Source organism: Phyllostomus discolor, chromosome 9 (genome assembly GCF_004126475.2).
Source record: "Phyllostomus discolor isolate MPI-MPIP mPhyDis1 chromosome 9, mPhyDis1.pri.v3, whole genome shotgun sequence".
Taxonomy (NCBI): Eukaryota; Metazoa; Chordata; class Mammalia; order Chiroptera; family Phyllostomidae; genus Phyllostomus; species Phyllostomus discolor.
Window position 1 is genome coordinate 81,624,279 of NC_040911.2, and position 21,374 is coordinate 81,645,652.

General features: G+C 53.6%; 1 protein-coding gene across 1 annotated transcript; it reads right to left on the reverse strand.

The window, feature by feature from the left end:
- Nucleotides 1-11,384: 11,384 nt before the first annotated feature.
- LOC114506793 (oxytocin-neurophysin 1-like) lies at nt 11,385-12,176 on the reverse strand. The gene is made up of 3 exons (XM_036009451.1): nt 12,057-12,176; nt 11,565-11,883; nt 11,385-11,440 (listed from the first exon to the last, which is right to left on the reverse strand). The coding sequence occupies exons 1-3, from the start codon at nt 12,174-12,176 to the stop codon at nt 11,385-11,387; spliced, it is 495 nt and encodes a 164-aa protein (XP_035865344.1).
- Nucleotides 12,177-21,374: the final 9,198 nt, after the last annotated feature.

The following is a 21,374-nucleotide window of genomic DNA, read 5'->3' on the forward strand; positions in this document are numbered from 1 at the left end:
TTTTTAAATTTATTTTCAGAGTTCACTTTATATGTCAACTATGAACCCTGTGCTGAGGATATAGGCTGTGCACAGGGTTCAGGGTTTGATGCACAGGGGTCTGGGAGAAGCACTAAGTGGTCACGGGCCTCCCGGGGCTGAAGTAGTCAGGAAGCCCATGAAGGTCCCCCTTGTTCTGTGTGTCCAAACCTGCTCTCTCTGTGGAGAGTGGGCCCAACCTGACCCACCGCAGTACAGACCCCAGTTCTCCACCCAGTAGCCAGACCAGCAGGTAAAGGAAGAACCCTGTCATAACATCCTATGTGTTACTATGAATCTCCCTCCCATAATGTGTCAAGGGGTCTTGTGACCTGTGCCGCTGCAGTGGGGAAGCAGAAACACCCAGGCCTGCCTGGAATACCTGGGGCCCAGTGTCCCCAGGACCCAGAGTTCCACTCTGGTCCACCCAGCAGAGCTGAAGCTTATCAGGAGATGAGGAGGATGCAGGAGGAAACATCATTCCTTATAAAACATGTGTGTTGGAGAGTGGGAGATAAGTCCTGTGAACGCACAGAGCCTTGCATGTCTGTGAAACTTTTGAGTTTGGTGTGGTGGGGCCTACTGGGATATCCCATCAAATGAAAGGGAATTCTGACACTGTCCTGGTAGGCAAAGCTAAATGTACAAAAACTCTTGACCCTCGTAATTCCACCCAAGAGAAGTGATGCTTATGTCCATCAAAAGGGAATAGCCAAACCTGGAAACAACCAAGAGTCCTCCAGAGAATAGTGGATGAACACATACAGCTGGATGGTGTGCATGACTGTGTTGCTTCCATAGTAATGACGGGACAGATTGTCTATCTCCCCACAACAATGATGCCAAGATGTTATACTTTTTTTTTTTGCAGTTGCTTTGAGCTTTGAGAAAACTCAACATAAATACATCAAAAGAGCATGGAAGCCAACAGGTGGGCATGGTCAGAGGTGCTAATGGGTCTTTTGAGCAGGGCTCAGGCTTCTACTTGGCTGCAGGCTGCTCTGACTTCCAGCCTCTGGGCTCCCGAGTTGGACAGGAGGCCCGTGGTTGGCAGGATGGTGACCTCTGCTGACTGGTCGGCTGCCTTGGGCAGGGGCCTCCTCAGGGAGCATGTCCCCAGGGGACAAGGAGGAAGACACCAGGGTGTGGTGCACACCAGGGGCGAGCGTGTGTTTTCGAATGAAGCACTGGGAAATGCAGCCGAGCTCATCCTGCCTCTCTTCGTGCTTGCCTGTGGTCGATCACCACGCTGTTCTTGGTCTTGACCATGAGCTCCTTGAGGGAGAAGTTGTTGATGTCCAGGAAACAAGCCAAATGCTTGATCTCAGAGATGCCCCTGCTGAGTTGCTGGCTGAGTGTGGCTATAGGCAGGCCAGTCTGGTGTGGGGGTAAGGGTAGGGAGCATCGCCAGGGGCTCTGGTCTCAGGGCCCACGTAGCCCAAGGATGGTGCTGGAACCATCTGGACATCAATCAGCCAGGCAGTGGAGTATTCCAAAGGCCTGCTCAAAGAGCCAGCTGTGGACCTGGCACCAATCGGGAGATGGTCTCAGGTAGGGCTCTGCAGGAGCCAGATGGGCAAGCGGGAGTGTCATCGTGCTGGCTCAAGGAAAAAAATCAAGAGTTGCTATCGCAGACTTTCGGCCAAGATGGAAGTGTAGGCAGACACACTCTGCCTCCTCATACAACCAAAAGAAGGATAACAACAAATTTGAAAACAAAAAGCAACCAGAACTGACAGGAAATTGAACTGTATGGAGTTACATCAACCCAGGAGTTAAAGAAACATTTATCCAGACCAGGTGGAGGGGTAGAGATGGGCAGCTGTGGTATAGAACATTCATGGCAAGGAGGGAGCTGGCAGAACGGGTGATTCTGCCCACATTCATGGGCAGATGGATCAGAAGGAACAACTGGGAGTGAGACAGACCATACACCCAGGGTTTCAGCACAGGGAAATAAAGCCTCAAACCTCTAACTGAAAACACCTGTGGGGGTTGAGGCGGCTGTGGGAGAAACTCCCAGCCTCACAGGAGAGTTGGTTGGAGAGACCCACAGGGTTCTAGAATGTACACAAACCCACCCACCTTGGAATCAGCACCTGAAGGGCCCAGTTTGATTGTGGGTAGCAGGGGAAGTGACTGAAAACCAGCAGAGAGTGGATCAAGCAGCATTGTTCCCCTTTTGAACCCTCCCCCACGTACAGCATCACAACACAGAGACCTGGGTTACCCTGCCCTGGTGAACACCTAAGGCTCTGCCCCTTACTATGGAACAGGTGTGCCAAGACAAAAAAATCGGCAAATGAAAGAACAGATGAAAGCGCCAGAAAAAAATACAACTAAGTGATGAAGAGATAGCCAATCTATCAGATGCACAGTTCAAAGCACTGGGTATCAGGATGCTCACAGGATTGGCTGAATATGGTTGCAAAGTAGAGGAATAAATGAAGGCTATGAAAAGTGAAATAAAGCAAAATGTACAGAGAACCAACAGTGGCAGGAAAGAAACCAGGACTCAATTCAATGGTTTGGAGCAGAAAAAGAAACAGTCAACCAGAACAGAATGAAGAAATAAGAATTCAAAAATATGGAGAGGCTTATGAACCTCCAGGACATCTTTAAACGTTCCATCACCTGAATCATAGAGGTTCCAGAAGGAGAAGAACAAGAACAAGGAATTAAAAACTTATTTGAACAAATAATGAAGGAAAACTTTCCCAATCTGGCAAAGGAAATGGACCTCCAGGAAGCTCACAGGGGCCCAAAGAGGTTGGAACCAAAAAAGCACACACCAAGGCACATCATAATTCCATTAGCCAAGATTAAAAATAAGGAGAGAATCTTAAAAGCAGCAAGAGGAAAAGAGACAGTTCCCTACAAAGGAGTTCCCATCAGGCTGTCAGCTGATTTCTCAAAAGAGACCTTGCAGGCAAGAAGGGGATGGAAAGAAGTATTTGAAGTCATGAAAGTCAAGGACCTCCATCTAAGATTACTCTGTCCAGCAAAGCTATCATTTGGAATGGAAGGGCAGACAAAGTGCTTCCCTGATGAGGTCAAGTTAAAGGAGTTCATCATCACCAGGTCCTTATTATATGAAATGGTAAAGGGACTTATCTAAGAAAAAGTAGATCAAAACTATGAACAGTAAAATGACAACAAACTAACAACTATCAACAACTGAACCTAAAAAACAAAAACAAGCTAAGCAAACAACTAGAACAGGAACAGAATCACAGAAATGGAGATCACATGGAGATCACAAAATCCTCAAAATGGAGGATTTTGAGTCGGGGAGTGTGAGGGGGACAGGGTGAAAGGTACAGAGAATAAGTAGCGTAAATGGAAGGTAGAAAATAGACAGGGGGAGGGTAAGACTGTGTGGGAAATGGAGAGGCCAAGGAACTTGCATGTATGACCCATGGACATGAGATAAAGGGGGCAAATGCAGGTAGGAGGTGCTATGCCGGGTGGAGGGGAATACAGGGGGAAAATGGGACAACTGTAGTAGCATAATGAATAAAACACATTGAAAAAGAAGATTTGCTTCCCTGGCACCCTGTGTCCCTAGAAAGGAGATGCACTGCATTGGGTGCCTCTGCATTCGGAGCCCATTGGCCACATTTGAAGGTGCTGCTCTGACCATTTACCAGGACCAGAAGGGCAGAGGCTTTGAGGGTCATCCAGGACAAGAGAAAAAAAGGAGATCCCGCTGGAGGACAGGCAGCTCTGCCCTTCAGGCCTTGTGACCCAGGGGGTCCTCTCCTGCTCACGGTGTCCAGAGGGGATCAGGATGCTGGGAGGAGCCAGTGGGATCGCACATCAGAAGTCCCAAGGGGTTACCCTGGAGAGAGAGGCTCAGTTGCTTGCAGCATAATCCTATAAACCTAATGGTTGTGAGTTCAATTCCTGATCAGAGGACATTCCTAAATTGCAGTTATTGATCAATGTTTCTCTCTTGTATCTATGTTTTTCTCACCCTCTTTCTTCCTCCTACCCACCTCACTCTAAAATACATGGGCAAGAAGTTCCTAGGGTATTACAACAAAACACCTCTTAAATTATCCCCCAGCCCAGTCAGAAACTGTGCACCAGTTAGCTTATTCTGTAGAATAAACTGCCCCCAACCTTACTGGTCTGAGACAATTCACTCTTACTACTGCTCATGAGACTAGGAAGGACCGTTTCTGCACTTGGTTGGGCTCATTCATGCATGTGTGGTCAGCTGTGGGGTAGATAAGCTGTTCAGGCAGATGGACTCTTCCTGAGCTCATGCTCCTTGCTTAGCTCATAACTGTGATAGAAATAGCCTGTCTTAAGTATCCAGTTGACCAAAGAGGCAGAACATGGAGTCCAGTTTTCAGACGGCTCCTATCCCGAGGACAGATGGCTGCGGTGTTCCCGTCTTGTGTGTGCGCAGCCCTAAAGGATGGTGAGGAGACGAGTTCTCCAACTGGCCGTGCCCCAGACAGTACACCACAAGGACTTTCCCTGGAGCGAGAGAGAACCTTAGAGACGGACAAGTGGCTAATGATTTGGTGGGGAATAAAGGACTGGGGACTTGGCAGGAACATGTTTGGGGGATGCTGACTCCGGGGCATGTGGAAGAGTAGGAGGGCGGACCTGCAGTCAGAGATTATTTGTGTCCCTTTGGAAGCTCACCCGAAAAACCTGCTGCACCAGGTGGGTCACCAGACATACTCTATCCCCTCCACCCCAATCCTGCCCTTTGGACTGTTGAACAAAGTGCAGAGATGGAGGCTGTGCGTGGACTCCACAACAGGGACTTCACCTAACCCAGGCTGACCTGGCTACTGCCTCTGCTGAGAGCCCAACCCTCCAATAGCAGAGATCAAAGGTGGGCACCTTTGCCTTGGGCCCAGCTGGCCCCTGCCCAAGGTCACAGACACACTGAATGCCTCACACAGCATGAAGGCCATCCAACCAAACTGCCAGGATCAAGGGGCTCCCTCTCAGGGGAAAGAAGGAGGCAGTGGGTTCTCTGGTCTTTCTGGGCACCACCCATCAGGAGCAGCGGCCTCAGGACCACCCAGGCAGCCTGTGGAAGGCTGAGTGAGGGGCCAGCTCACAGGTCTCATGGGTACATTACGTCATAAATCTGCACCTGGTGCTGGGGCAACTCCCCAGGCTGGTGGGGTGTGAGAGAGCAGTTGGCCCCAGCAAAGAAAAGTAATCCTTCAACAGTCCCGAAAGCCTAGTTGAAGTGAGATACTGCTGGCCGGGACCGGTGACGCTCTCCTTAGCTCTGAGGTTTCCACGGGCACTGCCCAGCCTGTCTGGCACGAGGACAGAGAAGGCGGCTGCAGCATGGGAATCCGAGGATGTGTGGGACAGCTTCCTGCAGCGTCTCCAAGTCCTCTCAGCCCCACTGTCCCTGCAGCCACCGCTGGGGCACCCGTCCACAGGCTTTCAGCTGGCTCCACACCAGGACCATAGGGAGCGCTTCCCCTGGAGTGCAGGTGGTGTGGCTCCCCTCTTAAAAAGTTGATCAGACACTCATCATATGACTCAGCTGTCCTCCTAGGTCACCACCCAAGAGAAATGAAAACATATGGTCGTGCACAGACTTGTACATAAGTATTCATGGCAAGGTTCCGATCAGAGCCAAATTGGAAGCAATTAAATGTTCATCAGCCACTGGACGGATGACAGCATGTGCTCCCTGCCTGGACTACATCTCAGCAATACAGACACATGACCTGCTGACACCCGCAGTCATTGGGGGCGACCTGCAAACATTCTGGGAAGTGAGAGAGGCCAGACACGGGACAGCACGTGCTGCACAGGGGCATTTCCGGGGCGTTTCCAGAGAAGGTGGATCCAGTGCAGCGATTCCCTGGGTCAACGGGTGGGAGCAGGCGGCAATGGCCCCGGGGCGTGAGGGGCGTGTTTCCCCAGATAACAGTGCTCTAAACCTGGACTGCGGGTGGCCACACAACTGTTGACTAAAAGCCTCAAAGTGTGCACTTTCAGATGGTGAATTTTATGGTGGGTACGTTATACCTTATCGAAATTGTTTCAGTGAAAAAGTTCAACATTCATGTCAGCCTCGTTTGGCACAGCTGACCACTTGCCCCTCCTGCCCTCACTCCCTGTTTAGCCAGCACATGCACTTGTGGGCCGGGCAGTGACAGGAGAAGGTGTGGGAGCCAGGTGGACGTTTATACCTCAGCTGTGAATTTCCCAGACACAGAACCCCACCCCCTTCCATAGGTAGGGGTCCCAAGGGCCCTCGGTAACAAACAACCTGCTCCTAAACTCCATCTCAGTCTGCTTCCTGGGGAACCCAACCTGCATGGGCATGGGTGGCCATCTCAGAAAAACAAACCCACCCAGGCCGTGCAGCCAGGGGGAGAGGAGACGGGGACGGTCACAGCTTGTCCTGCACTCTTCCTGACTGCTGCAGGGGAGGGTGCTGAGGCCCCCGGGGCCAGCCTGTGTGACCCCCAGCCACTGGCGTGAGTTCTCCAGCACCAAAGAGCTGGTCAGGCCACCCTGGAGCAACAGTCCTCAGGCCTCTGGGACGAGCTGAAATATTAGGGTTTGTCCAGAGGGCAGCAGGGAGTCAGGACAGTTTGGAGCTAGGAAGTGCTGTGATCAGTCTAGGACACAGAAGCGGAGGAGAGCCCAAGCTCTGGAGGTGCCTCTGCAGGAGCTGAGACCAGGTGTGTGTCTCAAGCCAATGGCCTGGGAAACCAGGTGAAGGCTGGGGGCATGGAGGTGGCAGGAACTGGGGACTGTGAGTTCCTGGCCCCGTAGGTCTGTTACTGCCAGGCTGAGCGAGCCTGGACGGGCCACTGATCTGCTGCTGTGTGCCACAGGGTCCTCCCACGTCAAGGGGCGGGTGGGATCTACAGGCCTCTGCTGGCCTGTTACAGACCCCCAGCCTGTGCTGCTCAGGAACGGTGGTGCAGTGTGAGCGCCCACCGCCAGGGGGCGCGACTCCCAGTGCAGGGGTTTGGTGAGAAAAAGGAAAGGGGCTTATTTAAAGGTTGTACAGACTCAGAATAATGTCAGGTTTCTGCCGTTAGGTCCCACTATTTTTCTTTCTTTCTTTCTTTCTTTCTTTCTTTCTTTCTTTCTTTCTTTCTTTCTTTCTTTCTTTCTTTCTTTCTTTCTTTCTTTCTTTGGCTCAACACATTCATTACTTTATTGTTGTTCAATTATAGTTGTCTGCATTTTACCCCCACCAGCCCCCCCCACCCTATCCACTCCTTTTAAAACACCCCAAAACACACAGTCCTGGCCCCGTTTGCCAGGAGGCGCCATTCAGAGGTACCATCTCTCAGACACAGCCACAGCCTGAGGCTCAGCATTCCCGGCCACAGTTCAGCATTCCAGGCATCTCCCACGAATCTGTGCTTGGTTAGGCAGGTTCCCACACTTTCCAGCTCCATGAGCCCTGCCTCCGTGTTCCCAAGGAGGTGTCGGTCACCTGTCCTCTCATTGTGCCAGCCCTCCTGATGGGGTCCTGCAGCCCTGCAGCCCCCTTTATACCATTTCTGGGCCAGGCAGAGCCCTGTTCCTGACACACCAGCCCCTTGGGTTCCTCTCACCCCTTCACAGGGGGCTATGTGGGGAGACAGGGCCCATAGGCCCCTGAAAGTTTGGAGACAGTCCCAGAGACCCCATCTGTCCTTCTCCCCAAGTCCTGAGACTGCAATGGCAGCCTCGCAACTCCTGCCACAGCGTGACCACACTGCTGCCAGTGACAATAGTGAGGCCAGCAGCCCTCCCCCACCATCCCCTGCACAGGCAGGTTCACCTGTGTCCACAGGCCCCTGAACACTGCTGACAGCTTGGGACCCGGTGGCCTTGGGCTGGCAGGTAAGACCATTGCCCATCTCAGGGCTGCTGGGAAGGGCAGAGCCCCAGGGCTGGCACCACATGCAGGGGCTGGGAAAAAGGGGTGCCCTGGGACAGGTGGGCTTCAGGGCAGTGTCCTGCAGAGGGATCCAGGCTTGGGGTGCATGGGCAGAGGGGCCCGGGCTGTCAGGCAGGGGAGGACAGGCTGTGCATCCACACAGGGGTGCAGTGAGAGGGGTGTCCCCAGGAACTGGGCTTGGGGCTGGGTCAGGGAGAGCTGGGCAGTCAGGCCTCCTGTGTGCCCATGGGGGCCTCTCAGCCAGCAGTGGCGGGAGCAGCAGGGGCTCTGTCCTTCCCAGCCCTGAGGCCTTCCCCACCCAGCTCCCAGCCCCTCCTAGACAGAGGCCTCGGCCTCCACACAGACACTGGCCATTGCCTGAGCTTGACTGGGTGGGAATTGCTACTCGAGCATCCCCTAAGGAAGTTCTGCCAGGCATCTAGCTCACTTCTCTCCTGCTGCATGTCCTATTGTTTCCCCACTCTTCCATTTTCATCAGAGCTGAAGGAAATCCAGCCACCATGCTCAATGTCAATTCTGCTCAGGTACAGGAGCTCAGTTCTGAGCTGCTGCATAAACTAAAGTGGGTAGGCCAGCAGACTACAGGTGGCCCTTGGCTCTGTTTGGTGCCTTTGGAGCCTGGGTCACCCAGGGGCCTCCTGTTCTAGGGCTCAGGCCCCAGCCACCGACCTGGTGAGTGCATAGGCAGGTGGGCAGAGGCCCAGGTAGGGTGGCAGGTGAAGGCCAGAGAGGGGACAGGAAATGGGAGGAAGGGGCTGGAGGTGTGGGGAGGGGGCAGGGGACTGTCTGCATGGGGGTGACCTAGAGACCAAGCTTGAGCAATGGGGGTAGGAGAGATGGGTCTGCATTTCAGAGACAGTGGTGGGCAGCTGAGAGAGGGGTGCACACCACGGAGGCCCACAGCTCAGGAGGAAGGTCCCCCATGCTGCAGACCCCAGGGGAGACCCTCACTTCTGTGGCGGTGGGGTGGGGGTGTGGGGGAGGATGCTCTGTATGACACTGAGAGTCAGTCTGAGTCTCCTGTCAATCAAGGGAGACTAGTGGCTGTGGGCTCTGCTCCTTTGACCCCCTTTGGGGCCAAGGTAGCTCCAGGGCGACCCGGAAACTCGGGTCCACTCTGGCCCTCCCCACACACTGGGGCTCTGACCTCTAGCCCGGGCTCAGGCCCGAACCGGCTCACCCCTTCCTTCCCCAGTGTCTCCCCTGCGGCCCCGGGGGCAAGGGGCGCTGCTTCGGGCCCAGCATCTGCTGCGGGGACGAGCTGGGCTGCTTCCTGGGCACGGCCCGCCGAGACGCAGCGCTGCCAGGAGGAGACCTACCGGCGTCGCCCTGCCAGTCGGGCCAGAAGCCCTGTGGAAACCGGGGCCGCTGCCCCGCCACGGCATCTGCTGGGATGCAGATGGGGGGCCTCCGTAGCTGGGGGCGGTGGAGGCGTTCGGGGGACCGCCCTGGAGTCCGGCGGGTGGTTGTGACCCTGGGGTGTGGGCGGGCGGGTGGTGAGATCTAGGTGGGGTCCCCGGAGCCGCAGGCGCGATCGGCCCCTTCTACCCCCACAGAGAGCTGCGCCTACGAGCCCGAGTGCCGGGACGGCGCCGGCTTCCACCACCGCGCGCGCTCCACGGATCAGAGCAACGGACCCAGCTGGACGGGCCGACCGGGGCCTTGCTGCTGCGGCTGGTGCAGCTGGCGCGGGCACCGGAGCCCGCCCCGCCCCGCCCCGCCTCCACTGAGCCCCTGCCTGCCACAGTCCACCTCACCCCTCAAGCTCCAAAAATAAACTTTTAAAGTGCACTGGTTGATGTCTGTCTCCGTCTCTGTGGATGGGGAGTGGAGAGGTCGGCCAGCGGGAGCAAAATTCTCCCCAACACACACACCTGTCCCACCTGTTCCTGGACCCCAAGTGGTAACAGATCCACCCAAGAGAAGGCACAGACCCCGTTAAGAAAAGCGATCCTGGGCCAGCAGAGTTGCTGGAGCTGGGACAGGCCACCTGGGGGGGAGGTGGGGGGGCCAAGGCCCAGAGTCAGCCTGCACAGTGGGGTGGGGTCCTCAGGCAGAGGGGCAGGAGTGAAGGGGCAGGTGGGGGAAAGACATCTGTGGACAAGGCAGGGAGAGATGTAGAGACAGAGACAGAAGTAGAGGGAGGGGCAGAGAGAGAGAAGGCAGACACCAAGAGTGACAGAGAGAAGGGGCAGAAGGGACAAACCACAAAGGGAGCAGGAGTTCCGGTTCCCATTTACATCCCAGGAGACTGAGGGACAAGTGGCTTCGGGGACCCTTCCAGGGCCCCAGATTCCCCATGCCATGCCCATTTCATCCACGGTTGTGCCATGTTTGTGTGTGGCTGTGGGCGTGCAGGTGTGCAGGGGTGGGGAGTGGGACCAGCACCCCCAGACCCAGCTCAGGGCCCAGGTGCTGTCTGTCTGGGAGGGAACCGGGTGCCCCCAGCTGGCGTCGCAGCCACCCTGACAGACAGACCTCGGTGAGACCCTGGCCACCTGTCTCCACCACCTACAGCCGTGCAAACCACACTCACACACACAGACACACACACAAGAAAATAATTGTTAGTGATGTGCCCCGTGAGTCGTGACCACAGTCACAGACACACCGTAGGCCCTGAGGTACACGTTCACAACCACGGACACACTCACAGGAGCAGACACAACAGACTCCCTGAGAGACAGGCCCATGTACACACACACACACACACACCCTCACATTCACTCCCAGACACAAGCACCTTCCACCCTTTGACACTTGTGTTTGGGGTCATTTCTGTGTCCCTGGATGCTCAGCAACCCCTGGTTCACCGGGCCCCAGCTCGGCCACATCTTCTGAGCAGCAGGGCCCTCCTGTGGCCTGAGCCCCCAGCTCCTGGGGCCCATGAAAGGCCCTTCAGCTGTGGGGGGTGGGGAGTCCTGGCCCCAGCCCTCAGGTGTGACTCCAGCATCCTCCCACAAGTCAGGAAGTTCCTCCCTGTCCACTGCTGGCCTGGGAGGCCCTCTTTGTAGCCCGAAGGACCCTGTCTCGGGACCTCTGACGGTTCCTCTCAAGTCCTGCCTGCTGTAGGTCCCGGCTCTGTTTGGAGGGGAGAGCTGAAGGCTGCTTCCATCTCTCTCACCTGCCCTGACTTTCTCCACCCTCACACCGCCCCCGGCCCACCCTGGCTCCACCCCTGCCCGCTGCGATCTAGCGAAATGGCGCCCCCTCCCCTCCCTGGGGTGGCAGGCCGGACTGCTCCCCTGCAGCGGGACCCCCGTTCTCCTCTGAGTTGCCCAGAGCTGCAGACACAGGCCCAGCCGCGCCCTTCACCCCCCACCCCGCCCTGTGTACCCCTCCCACAGCTGACACTGAGACACCGGTACAGTTGGAAGGGGGCAAGTGCTTTATTTGACTTTCATTTTCTGGGTGGTTGTGGAGCGAGCAGGGTGGGGCCCAACTGTGTCCGGGGCCCAGGTGCTCAGTGCTGAGAGAAGGCGGCCTGGAGGTCGCAGGCGGGGTCGCTGTGGCAGCCGTCTGTGAGGAGAGACGGGGGTCAGGGCCATCGTGGGGGCCGGTCTGGTCCCTGGGTCCTCAGTGCCCCTGCCCCTGCCCCTCACCCGGGTCCCCGAGCCCGCCCCTTGGCCCGGGCCCAGCTCACCGGGGCTGCAGCAGATGCCGTTGGCGGCGCAGCGGCCCTCGTCCCCGCACGCCTTCTGGCCCGACTGGCAGGGCGACGGCAGGTAGGTCTCCTCCTGGCAGCGCAGCGCCTCGGCCGTGCCCAGGAAGCAGCCCAGCTCGTCCCCGCAGCAGATGCTGGGCCCGAAGCAGCGCCCTTTGCCCCCCGGGCCGCAGGGGAGACACTGGCGGGACAGCAGCGGGTGAGCAGCCCCGGGCTGAGCCGGGGGCGCGGGGTCTGGGTCTTGTGGGTGGGGAGCGCGGTCCGGGGACCGGAGGGGGTTCGGCTCCTCCTGGCTCAGCTGGGGCCCCAAAGGCGAACCCAGGAGGTGAACCCACACTGAGGACCTGCCTTGGGCCCTGGGCCTGGCGGCTGCGGAGCTCGGCGCAGGTCGGCGAGGCCAAGGAAACAGCAGGGAGACCCTGTGCCTCGGGTCCCCTCCCCCGCGCCGAGGATAGAGGGGTGGGAGCTCACCTTGCGGACGTCGAAGTCCATGGTCGCCCTCTTGCCGCCCACGGGGCAGTTGGTGATGTAGCAGGCGGAGGTGAGCGCCAGCAGGCCGAGCAGGCAGCAGGCGAGGCTGGGGAGCGCCATGGCGCGGGCTCGGGGTGCGAGTTGGGCGTCCGTGGCTGGGTCTGGGATCCGGTGTTTTTAAGGCCGGGGCCGCGGGGCCGAGCGCTGCCTAAGAGGGCGGGCGAGTGTCTGGTCACGGCCGGGCGCTGCGGGTCAGGCCCTGTGCCCCCGGCGCGCCCTGTCATTTGCAGGGGCCAGTTGGGTGGTCACTGGGTTGGCTGATGCGGGCGTGGGGGGAAAGGGAGACCGTGCTGTGGGCTGGCTCTGTGGGAGAGAGAGACAGAGAGAGAGACAGACACACAGACTCCCTGTCTAGCAGGGGGAGTGGGGAGGGGAGAGAGAGAATGGAGCTGGGGTCCAACCGAGGACACTGGGTCTCCACTCCCAGTGCCCTGGGGGGAGCAGGAGGGCCCTGGGAGCCTGCAGGCCTGAAGAGGCTGTGGCAGGATTTGGCAGGACTCCCCCACCGTCCTCTGCTCCCCTCTCATGCTGCCTTGTCCACTCTGCTCAGAAGGCCTGTTCTGGAACCCCGATTTCCTGGTACCCCTCCCCGCTGGCCCACACCAGTGTTTACTTTCTGGGCACCTGGAACGTGCATAGGAAGAGACCTTTATTTTTCTCTAACTTCCCACCCCAATTCAGCCTTTCCTTCAACTACCAGGGAGGAACAGACCCCAGGGGAGTTTGCAGTACCTGGGGTTTGTCACACCTGCAAATGCCAGGTGCCCTCCTGTCCCATTACAGCTGCGGCAAAGGTCTCTACCTGCACTCTGTGCCCAGAGCGCTCCCTGCACCTGCCACTAGATCCTGTCATCTAGTGCTTTCAAGTAGCACGTTGGTGAGGGTCACAGATTGGCTTTAATTTTTGAACCTGAATATAAACAAGCTCTGTTTCCTTTGTAAGCTCACGTCTCCGTGGTACGAAGTCAAGAACGGGGCTGTCGCTGTGCATTTTTACCGCATCTGAAACTGACACAGATGGCACCAAAGAGGAAGACGGATGCCTCAGTGGAGGGGCGGGGGCCGAGTCCTGGACAGGGTGATGCGCAGCCTGGATGCCACTGAAGAAGGGACTTGTCACCCACGATAGGGGTGTGGTCAGCAGAATGGTCTTTGGTCCAGGGTCCACCTAGGCTCCAGAAAATCACCTGGGCCATAGCCACCCCTTTCCGGGTGGCCCACAACCCATGATGGGCCATTTCCACACAGCACTGGACAACTCTGGGGCCAGCATATGGGCTCTGCCTCTGCCCAATCCTGTGTCCACCCCCTCCTTTCTGCCAGTGAGGGTCCCCAGAGCCCTCTGGGATAACCATCCTCTTCCTTCAACTCCATCTCAGTCTGGTTCCTGGGGAACCCAATAGCAAAGGAATGGATGAGACCAGGCCAATGACGGAACAAACACACCCAACCAGAACTGTCCCTGATGTGAACCCATGGAGAGGAGCCTGGGACACAGCCCCAGCCAGTCAGTCACTCTTGTTGACTTTCCCAGAGGAGGGTGCTGAGGCCATCAGGTCACAGGCCTGTTTGCCCCCCAGCTACTGGTGTGAGCTCTCCCGCACCGAGGAGCTGGTTGGGCCACCCTGGAGCACCAGTCAGCAGCTGGTCTTGTTTTTCAGCCAGGTCAGCTCGTTGGCCTGCTGGGCCCATGCTGGGCTGGTCTGACCCTAGAGATGGCCTCAGAGAGGCCTCCCACCGCCCTGTGGGCACACCGACCTCACCGCGCTAACATGTGCACATAGATGACTGTGGCATGACGGCCCCACAGGGCCACCCTGCCCTCCTCTGCTCCACACTGCCCATCTGAAGATGCACTGAGGACCCAGCACAAGGGCTTGCAAATGCCAGAGAACCAGGGGCTGAGATTCTGGGGCCAAAGGGGGCAGCATTAAATATAAAGCTATTTAAGGAGGTTAGGAAGCGGTATCTTCCACGGTATAACGTACCCACCATAAAATTCACCATCTGAAAGTGCACACTTTGAGGCTTTTAGTAAACAGTTGTGCGGCCACCCGCAATCCAGGTTTAGAGCACTGCCATCCGGGGAAACATGCCCCTCACACCCCTGAGTCCTTGCCGCCTGCTCCCACCTGCTGCCCCAGGGAACCGCTGCTCTGGATCCATCTTCTCTGGAAACCCCCCGGAAATGCCCCCGTGCAGCACGTGCTGTCCTGTGTCTGGCCTCTCTCACCTCCCAGGGTGTTTGCAGGTCGCCCCCAGTGACTGCGGGTGTCAGCAGGTCATGTGTCTGTATTGCTGAGATGTAGTCCAGGCAGGGAGCACATGCTGTCATCCGTCCAGTGGCTGATGAACATTTAATTGCTTCCAATTTGGCTCTGATCGGAACCTTGCCATGAATACTTATGTACAAGTCTGTGCACGACCATATGTTTTCATTTCTCTTGGGTGGTGACCTAGGAGGACAGCTGAGTCATATGATGAGTGTCTGATCAACTGTTTAAGAGGGGAGCCACACCACCTGCACTCCAGGGGAAGCGCTCCCTATGGTCCTGGTGTGGAGCCAGCTGAAAGCCTGTGGACGGGTGCCCCAGCGGTGGCTGCAGGGACAGTGGGGCTGAGAGGACTTGGAGACGCTGCAGGAAGCTGTCCCACACATCCTCGGATTCCCATGCTGCAGCTGCCTTCTCTGTCCTGGTGCCAGACAGGCTGGGCAGTGCCCGTGGAAACCTCACAGCTACGGAGAGCGTCACCGGTCCTGGCCAGCAGTATCTCAGTTTAACTAGGCTTTCAGGACTGTTGAAGGATTACTTTTCTTTGCTGGGGCCAACTGCTCTCTCCCACCTCACCAGCCTGGGGAGATGCTCCAGCACCAGGTGCAGATTTATGACATAATGTACCCAGTGCGACCTGTGAGCTGGCCCCTCACTCAGCCTGCCACAGGCTGCCTGGGTGGTCCTGAGGCCACTGCTCCTGATGGGTGGTGCCCAGAAAGACCAGAGAACCCACTGCCTCCTTCTTTCCCCTGAGAGGGAGCCCCTTGATCCTGGCAGTTTGGTTGGATGGCCTTCATGCTGTGTGAGGCATTCAGTGTGTCTGTGACCGTGGGCAGTGGCTGGCTGGGCCCCAGACAACAGTGCCCACCTTTGGTCTCTGCTATTGGAGGGTTGGGCTCTCAGCAGAGGCAGTAGCCAGGTCAGCCTGGGTCAGGTGAAGTCCCTGTTGTTGAGCCCATGCACAGCCTCCATCTCTGCACTTTGTTCAACAGTCCAAAGGGCAGGATTGGGGTGGAGGGGATAGAGGATGTCTGGTGACCCACCGGGTGCAGCAGGTCTTTCGGGTGAGCTTCCAAAGGGACACAAATAATCTCTGACTGCAGGTCCGCCCTCCTACTCTTCCACATGCCCTGGAGTCAGCATCCCCCAAACATGTTCCTGCCAAGTCCCCAGTCCTTTATTCCCCACCAAATCATTAGCCACTTGTCCGTCTCTAAGGTTTTCTCACTCCAGGAAAAGTGGTTGTGGTGTAGTGTCTGGGGCACGGCCAGTTGGAGAACTCGTCTCCTCACCGTCCTTTAGGGCTGTGCACACACAGGAAGGGAACACCGCAGCCATCTGTCCTCGGGATAGGAGCCGTCTGAAAACTGGACTCCATGTTCTGCCTCTTTGGTCAACTGGATACTTAAGACACGCTATTTCTATCACAGTTGTGAGTTAAGGAAGGAGCATGAGCTCAGGAAGAGTCCATCTGCCTGAACAGCTCTGCCCCACAGCTGACCACACATGTGCGAATGAGCCCACCAAGAGCAGAAACGGTCCTTCCTAGTCTCATGAGCAGTACTAAGAATTAATTCTCAGAGCAGTAAGGTTGGGGGCAGTTTATTCTACAGAATAAGCTAACTGGTGCACAGTCTTGACTGGGCTGGGTGATAGGGAAAGAGGTATTTTCAAAAGGCACTAGTGATGTGTCAAAGAGGGTTCTGGCTTTGCTTGAAAACCTTTGGGACTTCTGATGTGCAATCCCACTGGCTCCTCCCAGCATCCTGATCCCCTCTGGACACCGTGAGCAGGAGAGGACCCCCTGGGTCATAAGGCCTGAAGGGCAGAGCTGCCTGTCCTCCAGCGGGATCTCCTTTTTGTTCTCTTGCCCTGGATGACCCTCAAAGCCCCTGTCCTTCTGGTCCTGGTAAATGATCAGAGCAGCACCTTCAAGTGTGGCCAATGGGCTCCGAATGCTTTCTAGTCTTGGAGCCAACCAATTTATGCTGTCACTTCTGACTATATCATCGTGTCCTTGTGATGGGAAATGTCTCTCCTTCACTTACATTTATCAGAGTCACATCTGCATGAATGCACAAACCTCACGTGTACAGCTCGATGGATTTTATTTATTTATGCACTGTGTAAAATAGGACAATGTCAGCGCCCTAGAAGTTTACTGGTGTTGTCTCCTAGTCAGTGTCCTCTCAAGACAACCTCTTTCTGCTCCTCATCAAAATAGATTAGTTTTGCCTGGTTTTGAACTTCATGTAGATGTAATCACAGAGTATGCACTCTTTTACATCTGACTTTGTTCTACACAATCTCATTGAGATTCATTCGTGCTATTGAATACATCAGTGGTTTTGTCTTTTTTCTGTTGTGCAGAATCCAGTTGTAAGAATATACTAACTATAATGTGTTTATCCATTATTCTTTTGGTGGACTTTTGGTTGTTTCCAGGTTTTGGCTATTATGTTTTGATGGGCATAAGCATCACTTCTCTTGGGTGGAATTACGAGAGTCAAGAGTTTTTGTACATTTAGCTTTGCCTACCAGGACAGTGTCAGAATTCCCTTTCATTTGACGGGATATCCCCACAGGCCCCACCACACCACACTCAAAAGTTTTACGGACATGCAAGGCTCTGTGTGTTCACAGGACTTATCTCCCACTCTCCAACACACATGTTCTATGAGGAATGATGTTTCCTCCTGCATCCTCCTCATTTTCCGATGAGCTTCAGCCCTGCTGGGTGGACCAGAGTGGAACTCTGGGTCCCGGGGATACTGGGCCCCAGGTATTCCAGGCAGGTCTGGGTGTTTCTGCTTCCCCACTGCAGCTGCACAGGTCACAAGACCCCTTGACACATTCTAGGAGGGAGACTCATAGTAACACATAGGATGTTATTGCAGGGTTCTTCCTTCACCTGCTGGTCTGGCTACTGGGTGGAGAACTGGGGTCTGTACTGCAGTGGGTCAGGTTGGGCCCACTCTCCACAGAGAGAGCAGTTTTGGACACGCAGAACAAGGGGACCTTCATGGGCTTCCTGACTACTTCAGCCCCGGGAGGCCCGTGACCACTTAGTGCTTCTCCCAGACCCTTGTGCGTCAAACCATTCTCCCCCCACCCCTTTTATTGATTCCAGAAAGGAAGGGAGGGTGAAAAAGAGGAAGAGGAGCACTGAAGAGAGAGAAACATTGATTGGTTGCCTCCTGCACGCGCCCGAACTGGGAACCAAACCCACAACCCAGGGATGTGCCTGACTGGTAATCAAACCCAGAACCTTTCAGTTTGCGGGGCTGCGCCCAAACAACTGAGCCACACCAGTCAGGGTGGATGAAACATTCTTATTAGCACAACATATATATTCAACAAAAGGCTCATTGTTGACATATAAAATGTATTCTGACAAAGCAGTTTAAAAAAGATGAATGAGCCAGGAGAAAACCACAAAACAAACTATGCAATTGTCCAATACAAACAAAAGGTGATTATCACATTAGTTACATTGGAAATTAAAATTAAAACCATAATGAAATACACACCCCCTAGAACAGCTGATGTTGGAAGGGCTGGCTTTCCTGCGTGCACATAGGACAATGGGCACCTCTGTCCACTGCTGGGCAGGGTAGTTTGGTACAACCACTTGGGAAGCTGTCTGGCAGCATCGCTAGAGCTCAACGTACACACCTCATGTGATCCAGCACTTCCACTCCAGTCCCACGAGCACATGAGCATCAAAAGACATGTCCAGGATGCTGAGCACGGCGGCCCTGTTTGTAAGAGACCCAAACTGGAAACAACCCCGACGTCCCCAACAGAAGAATGAAATGAATTTGTGCAATAGAATACAGCAGTCCCCCCTTATGTGCGGTGCTGTTTTCCGTGGTTTTGGTTACCCATGGTCAACCACAGTCTAGGAATATTAAAGGAAAAATTCCAGAAATAAGCAATTCCTAAGTTTTAAACTGTGTAATCTTCTGAGCAGTACGACAAAGTCTCTTGCCGACCTGCTCTGCCCTCTCTGGGTCATGCACCGTCCCTTTGTCCTGCATCTCCATGCTGAGTGTGCTGCCCTCTGCTGGTCAGTCAGCTGCCCTCTGGGTGACCAGGTCAACTGTCAGGGCATCACACAGCTTGTGTCCAGGGAGCGCCTAATCTACTTAACCACGGCCCCAAAGCACAAGAGTAGTGATGTCAGTGATTCAAATATGCCGAAGAGAAGCCAGAAAGTGCTCCTTTAGGTGAAAAGGTGTGTGTGTGCACGAAAAAACATAGTAGATGTAGGGTTTGGTACTCTCCACATTTCAGCCATACTTTAGGGATCTTACAATGAATTACCGGTTAAGGGGCAGACTACACTAGTCAAATTTACTCATCTTTTTACATTTTTGAGCAGCGTCACTTTTTTATGACATTGCCCTCTGCTGGAGTTTAGAGGAGTTGCAGGGCAGATCTTGGCCTCCAGCTGTTCATTCCCAGTTTGGCTGTATTTGGCTCATGATTCTTAGTCTGTGGTATCAGTTTGAGGCCATTCTTTAGTGTCATTAAAAGAATAAGAATAAGAGAATAAGAATAACCTTTGACTTGGCTGGTGTGGCTCTGGTGGTTGCAGCATTGACACATAACCTACCTGTTGCAGGTTCAATTCATCTTTTAAAATATTTTTTATTATTTATTTTTTATTATAATCTTTATTATTTTATTATGATCTTTTAAAAATATTTTATTTATTTTGAGAGAGAGGGCAAGGGAGAAAGAGAGGAAGAGAGACATCAATGTGTGGTTGCCTCTTGCGCACCCCCTACTGGGGACCTGGCCTGCAACCCAAGCATGTGCCCCTGACTGGGAATCGAACCAGCAACCCTTTGGTTCTCAGGGTGGCACTCAATTCACTGAACCACACCAGCCAGGGGTGCAGTTTCAGTTCTTAATCAGGGCACGTACCTAGGTTGTGGGTTCCATCCCCTGTCCTGTGATGATCCTGTCTGTGATCCACCCCTATGTGGGTGATCCCTGGTCTGGATCCCCTGTCTGGGCACATACAGGAGGGAACCACCTGATGTTTCTCTCTCACATCAACGTTTCTCTCTCTCTCTCCCTTCCTCAATCTTTAAAAGCAATGAAAAATGTCCTCAGGTAAGGATAAAAAATAAATCTGTTTTTTAAAAAGAATAACAGTCTTTAACACATATTGAGTAATTACTATCTCCCAGGGAGTCAGCTTTACATAAATATCTCACTGAATCACTACAACAATCTTATAGATAGTTACTACTATTTTAACTGTTTTACTTTCAAGGAAACTGAGGCACAAACAAAGAAATGTTCCCCAGGACACTCATGAAGGAAGAGAGCAGTGCACTGTGGGTGGGAAGGTGACGGGTGCAGCCACTACGGAAAACAGGTGGAGGGTCATCAAAAGCTTAAATATGGAGCTGCCTTGTGACCCAGCAATTCCACTTCTGGGCATATGGGTGTATCTGAAGAAACCCCAAAACACTAATTTGAAAGAATATACGCACCTTATGTTTACTACAGCATTGTTTACAATTGCCAAGCTATGGGAGCAACCCAAGTGCCATCAATAGATGAGTGGATAAAAATTGGGGTGCCCATATACAATGGAATACTACTTGGCCATAAAAAAAAAAAAACGAAATCTGCCCTGGCTGGTGTGGCTCAGTGGACTGAGCACCATCCTGTGAACCAAAAGTTCACGGGTTCAATTACTGGCCAGGGCACATGCCTGGATCCCCAGGTGGGGGCTTGCAAAAAGCAATCATGTTTCTCTCCCTTACTTTCTCCCTTCCTTCCCATCTCTCACAAAATAAATAAATACAATCTTTAAAAAATGACAAAAAAATGGATGGACCTATGGAGCAAAATGAACAAACAAAATAGAAACAGGGTCATAGATGCAGAGAACAAACGGATGTTTGCCAGATGGGAGGGGGTTTGGGGGCTGGGTGAAAAGGCAAAGGGATTAAGGACTACAGACTGGTAGTCACGAAGTAGTGTAAGAATGTAAAGTCAATAGGGAATATGGGCAATAATATTGTAATAACTATGTATGGTGACAGGTGGGTAATTAAAGGATCACTTTGTAAAGTATGATTGTCTAACCACTATACTGTACACCTAAAACTAATACAAAATAATATTGAATGTAAGCTGTATTTGAAAAATAAAATCTTTTTTAAAAAAAGGAAGCTGGGAAGCTGGGACTGAAACTGAGGCAGGTTGCACCAGGCCCCTAACCACCAGCCAAGGTGCCTTCTCCATTTTCAGTTTATTCCTGTGCATTTCTAGACTGAAGCAGTGAGTGGGGTGGCCATGCAAACTCTCCCACCTCTGCTGGGGGGTTTTCTCACAAGGTCTTCCTTGCTCCCAGAAGGGCCCAGGAAGCCGTGAGGCATGCCTCAATCAGCTCCAGTCACCCCACATCATGTTCCCCTGTAACAGAAGTTAGCGAACTTGCAACGAGCATCCAACCTCAAAACCCAGCCTTAAATTTCACCAGGTCAAGAGGTAACGAAATCCTGGAAATTTGTTATTTTTTTCCCCTAGGTGCTGAATATCACAGGTAGTAATAAAATATTCAGAGAAATCGTGTGTCTTACAAAGGAAGTGGCAATCCTGATAAATGATGATAAAGGGATATAGAATAGCTTATAAACTGTTGTTTTCAAATATATAATTTTCTTTAATGGTTACTTTTGCCAAATGTTAACTTGGAGGTATTTTACATGAAAGCCTTCTTGACAAATACAATTTGTCTGTTATTAAAAGTTAGGATTAAACGGTATTTGTTTTTAGACTAAAATGTCATTTAAAAGAATTGGATTGTTTTACAAGCTGACAGACAAGCTAGTGATATACTGTTTGTCGTTACAGATAACTTTTGCAGAATTTCAGAAAGCACGAACTCCTAATTGTCAAACTATATTACTGTCTCAAATATCATTTCGCCTTATTTTTTAAAAGTCCCCATAAA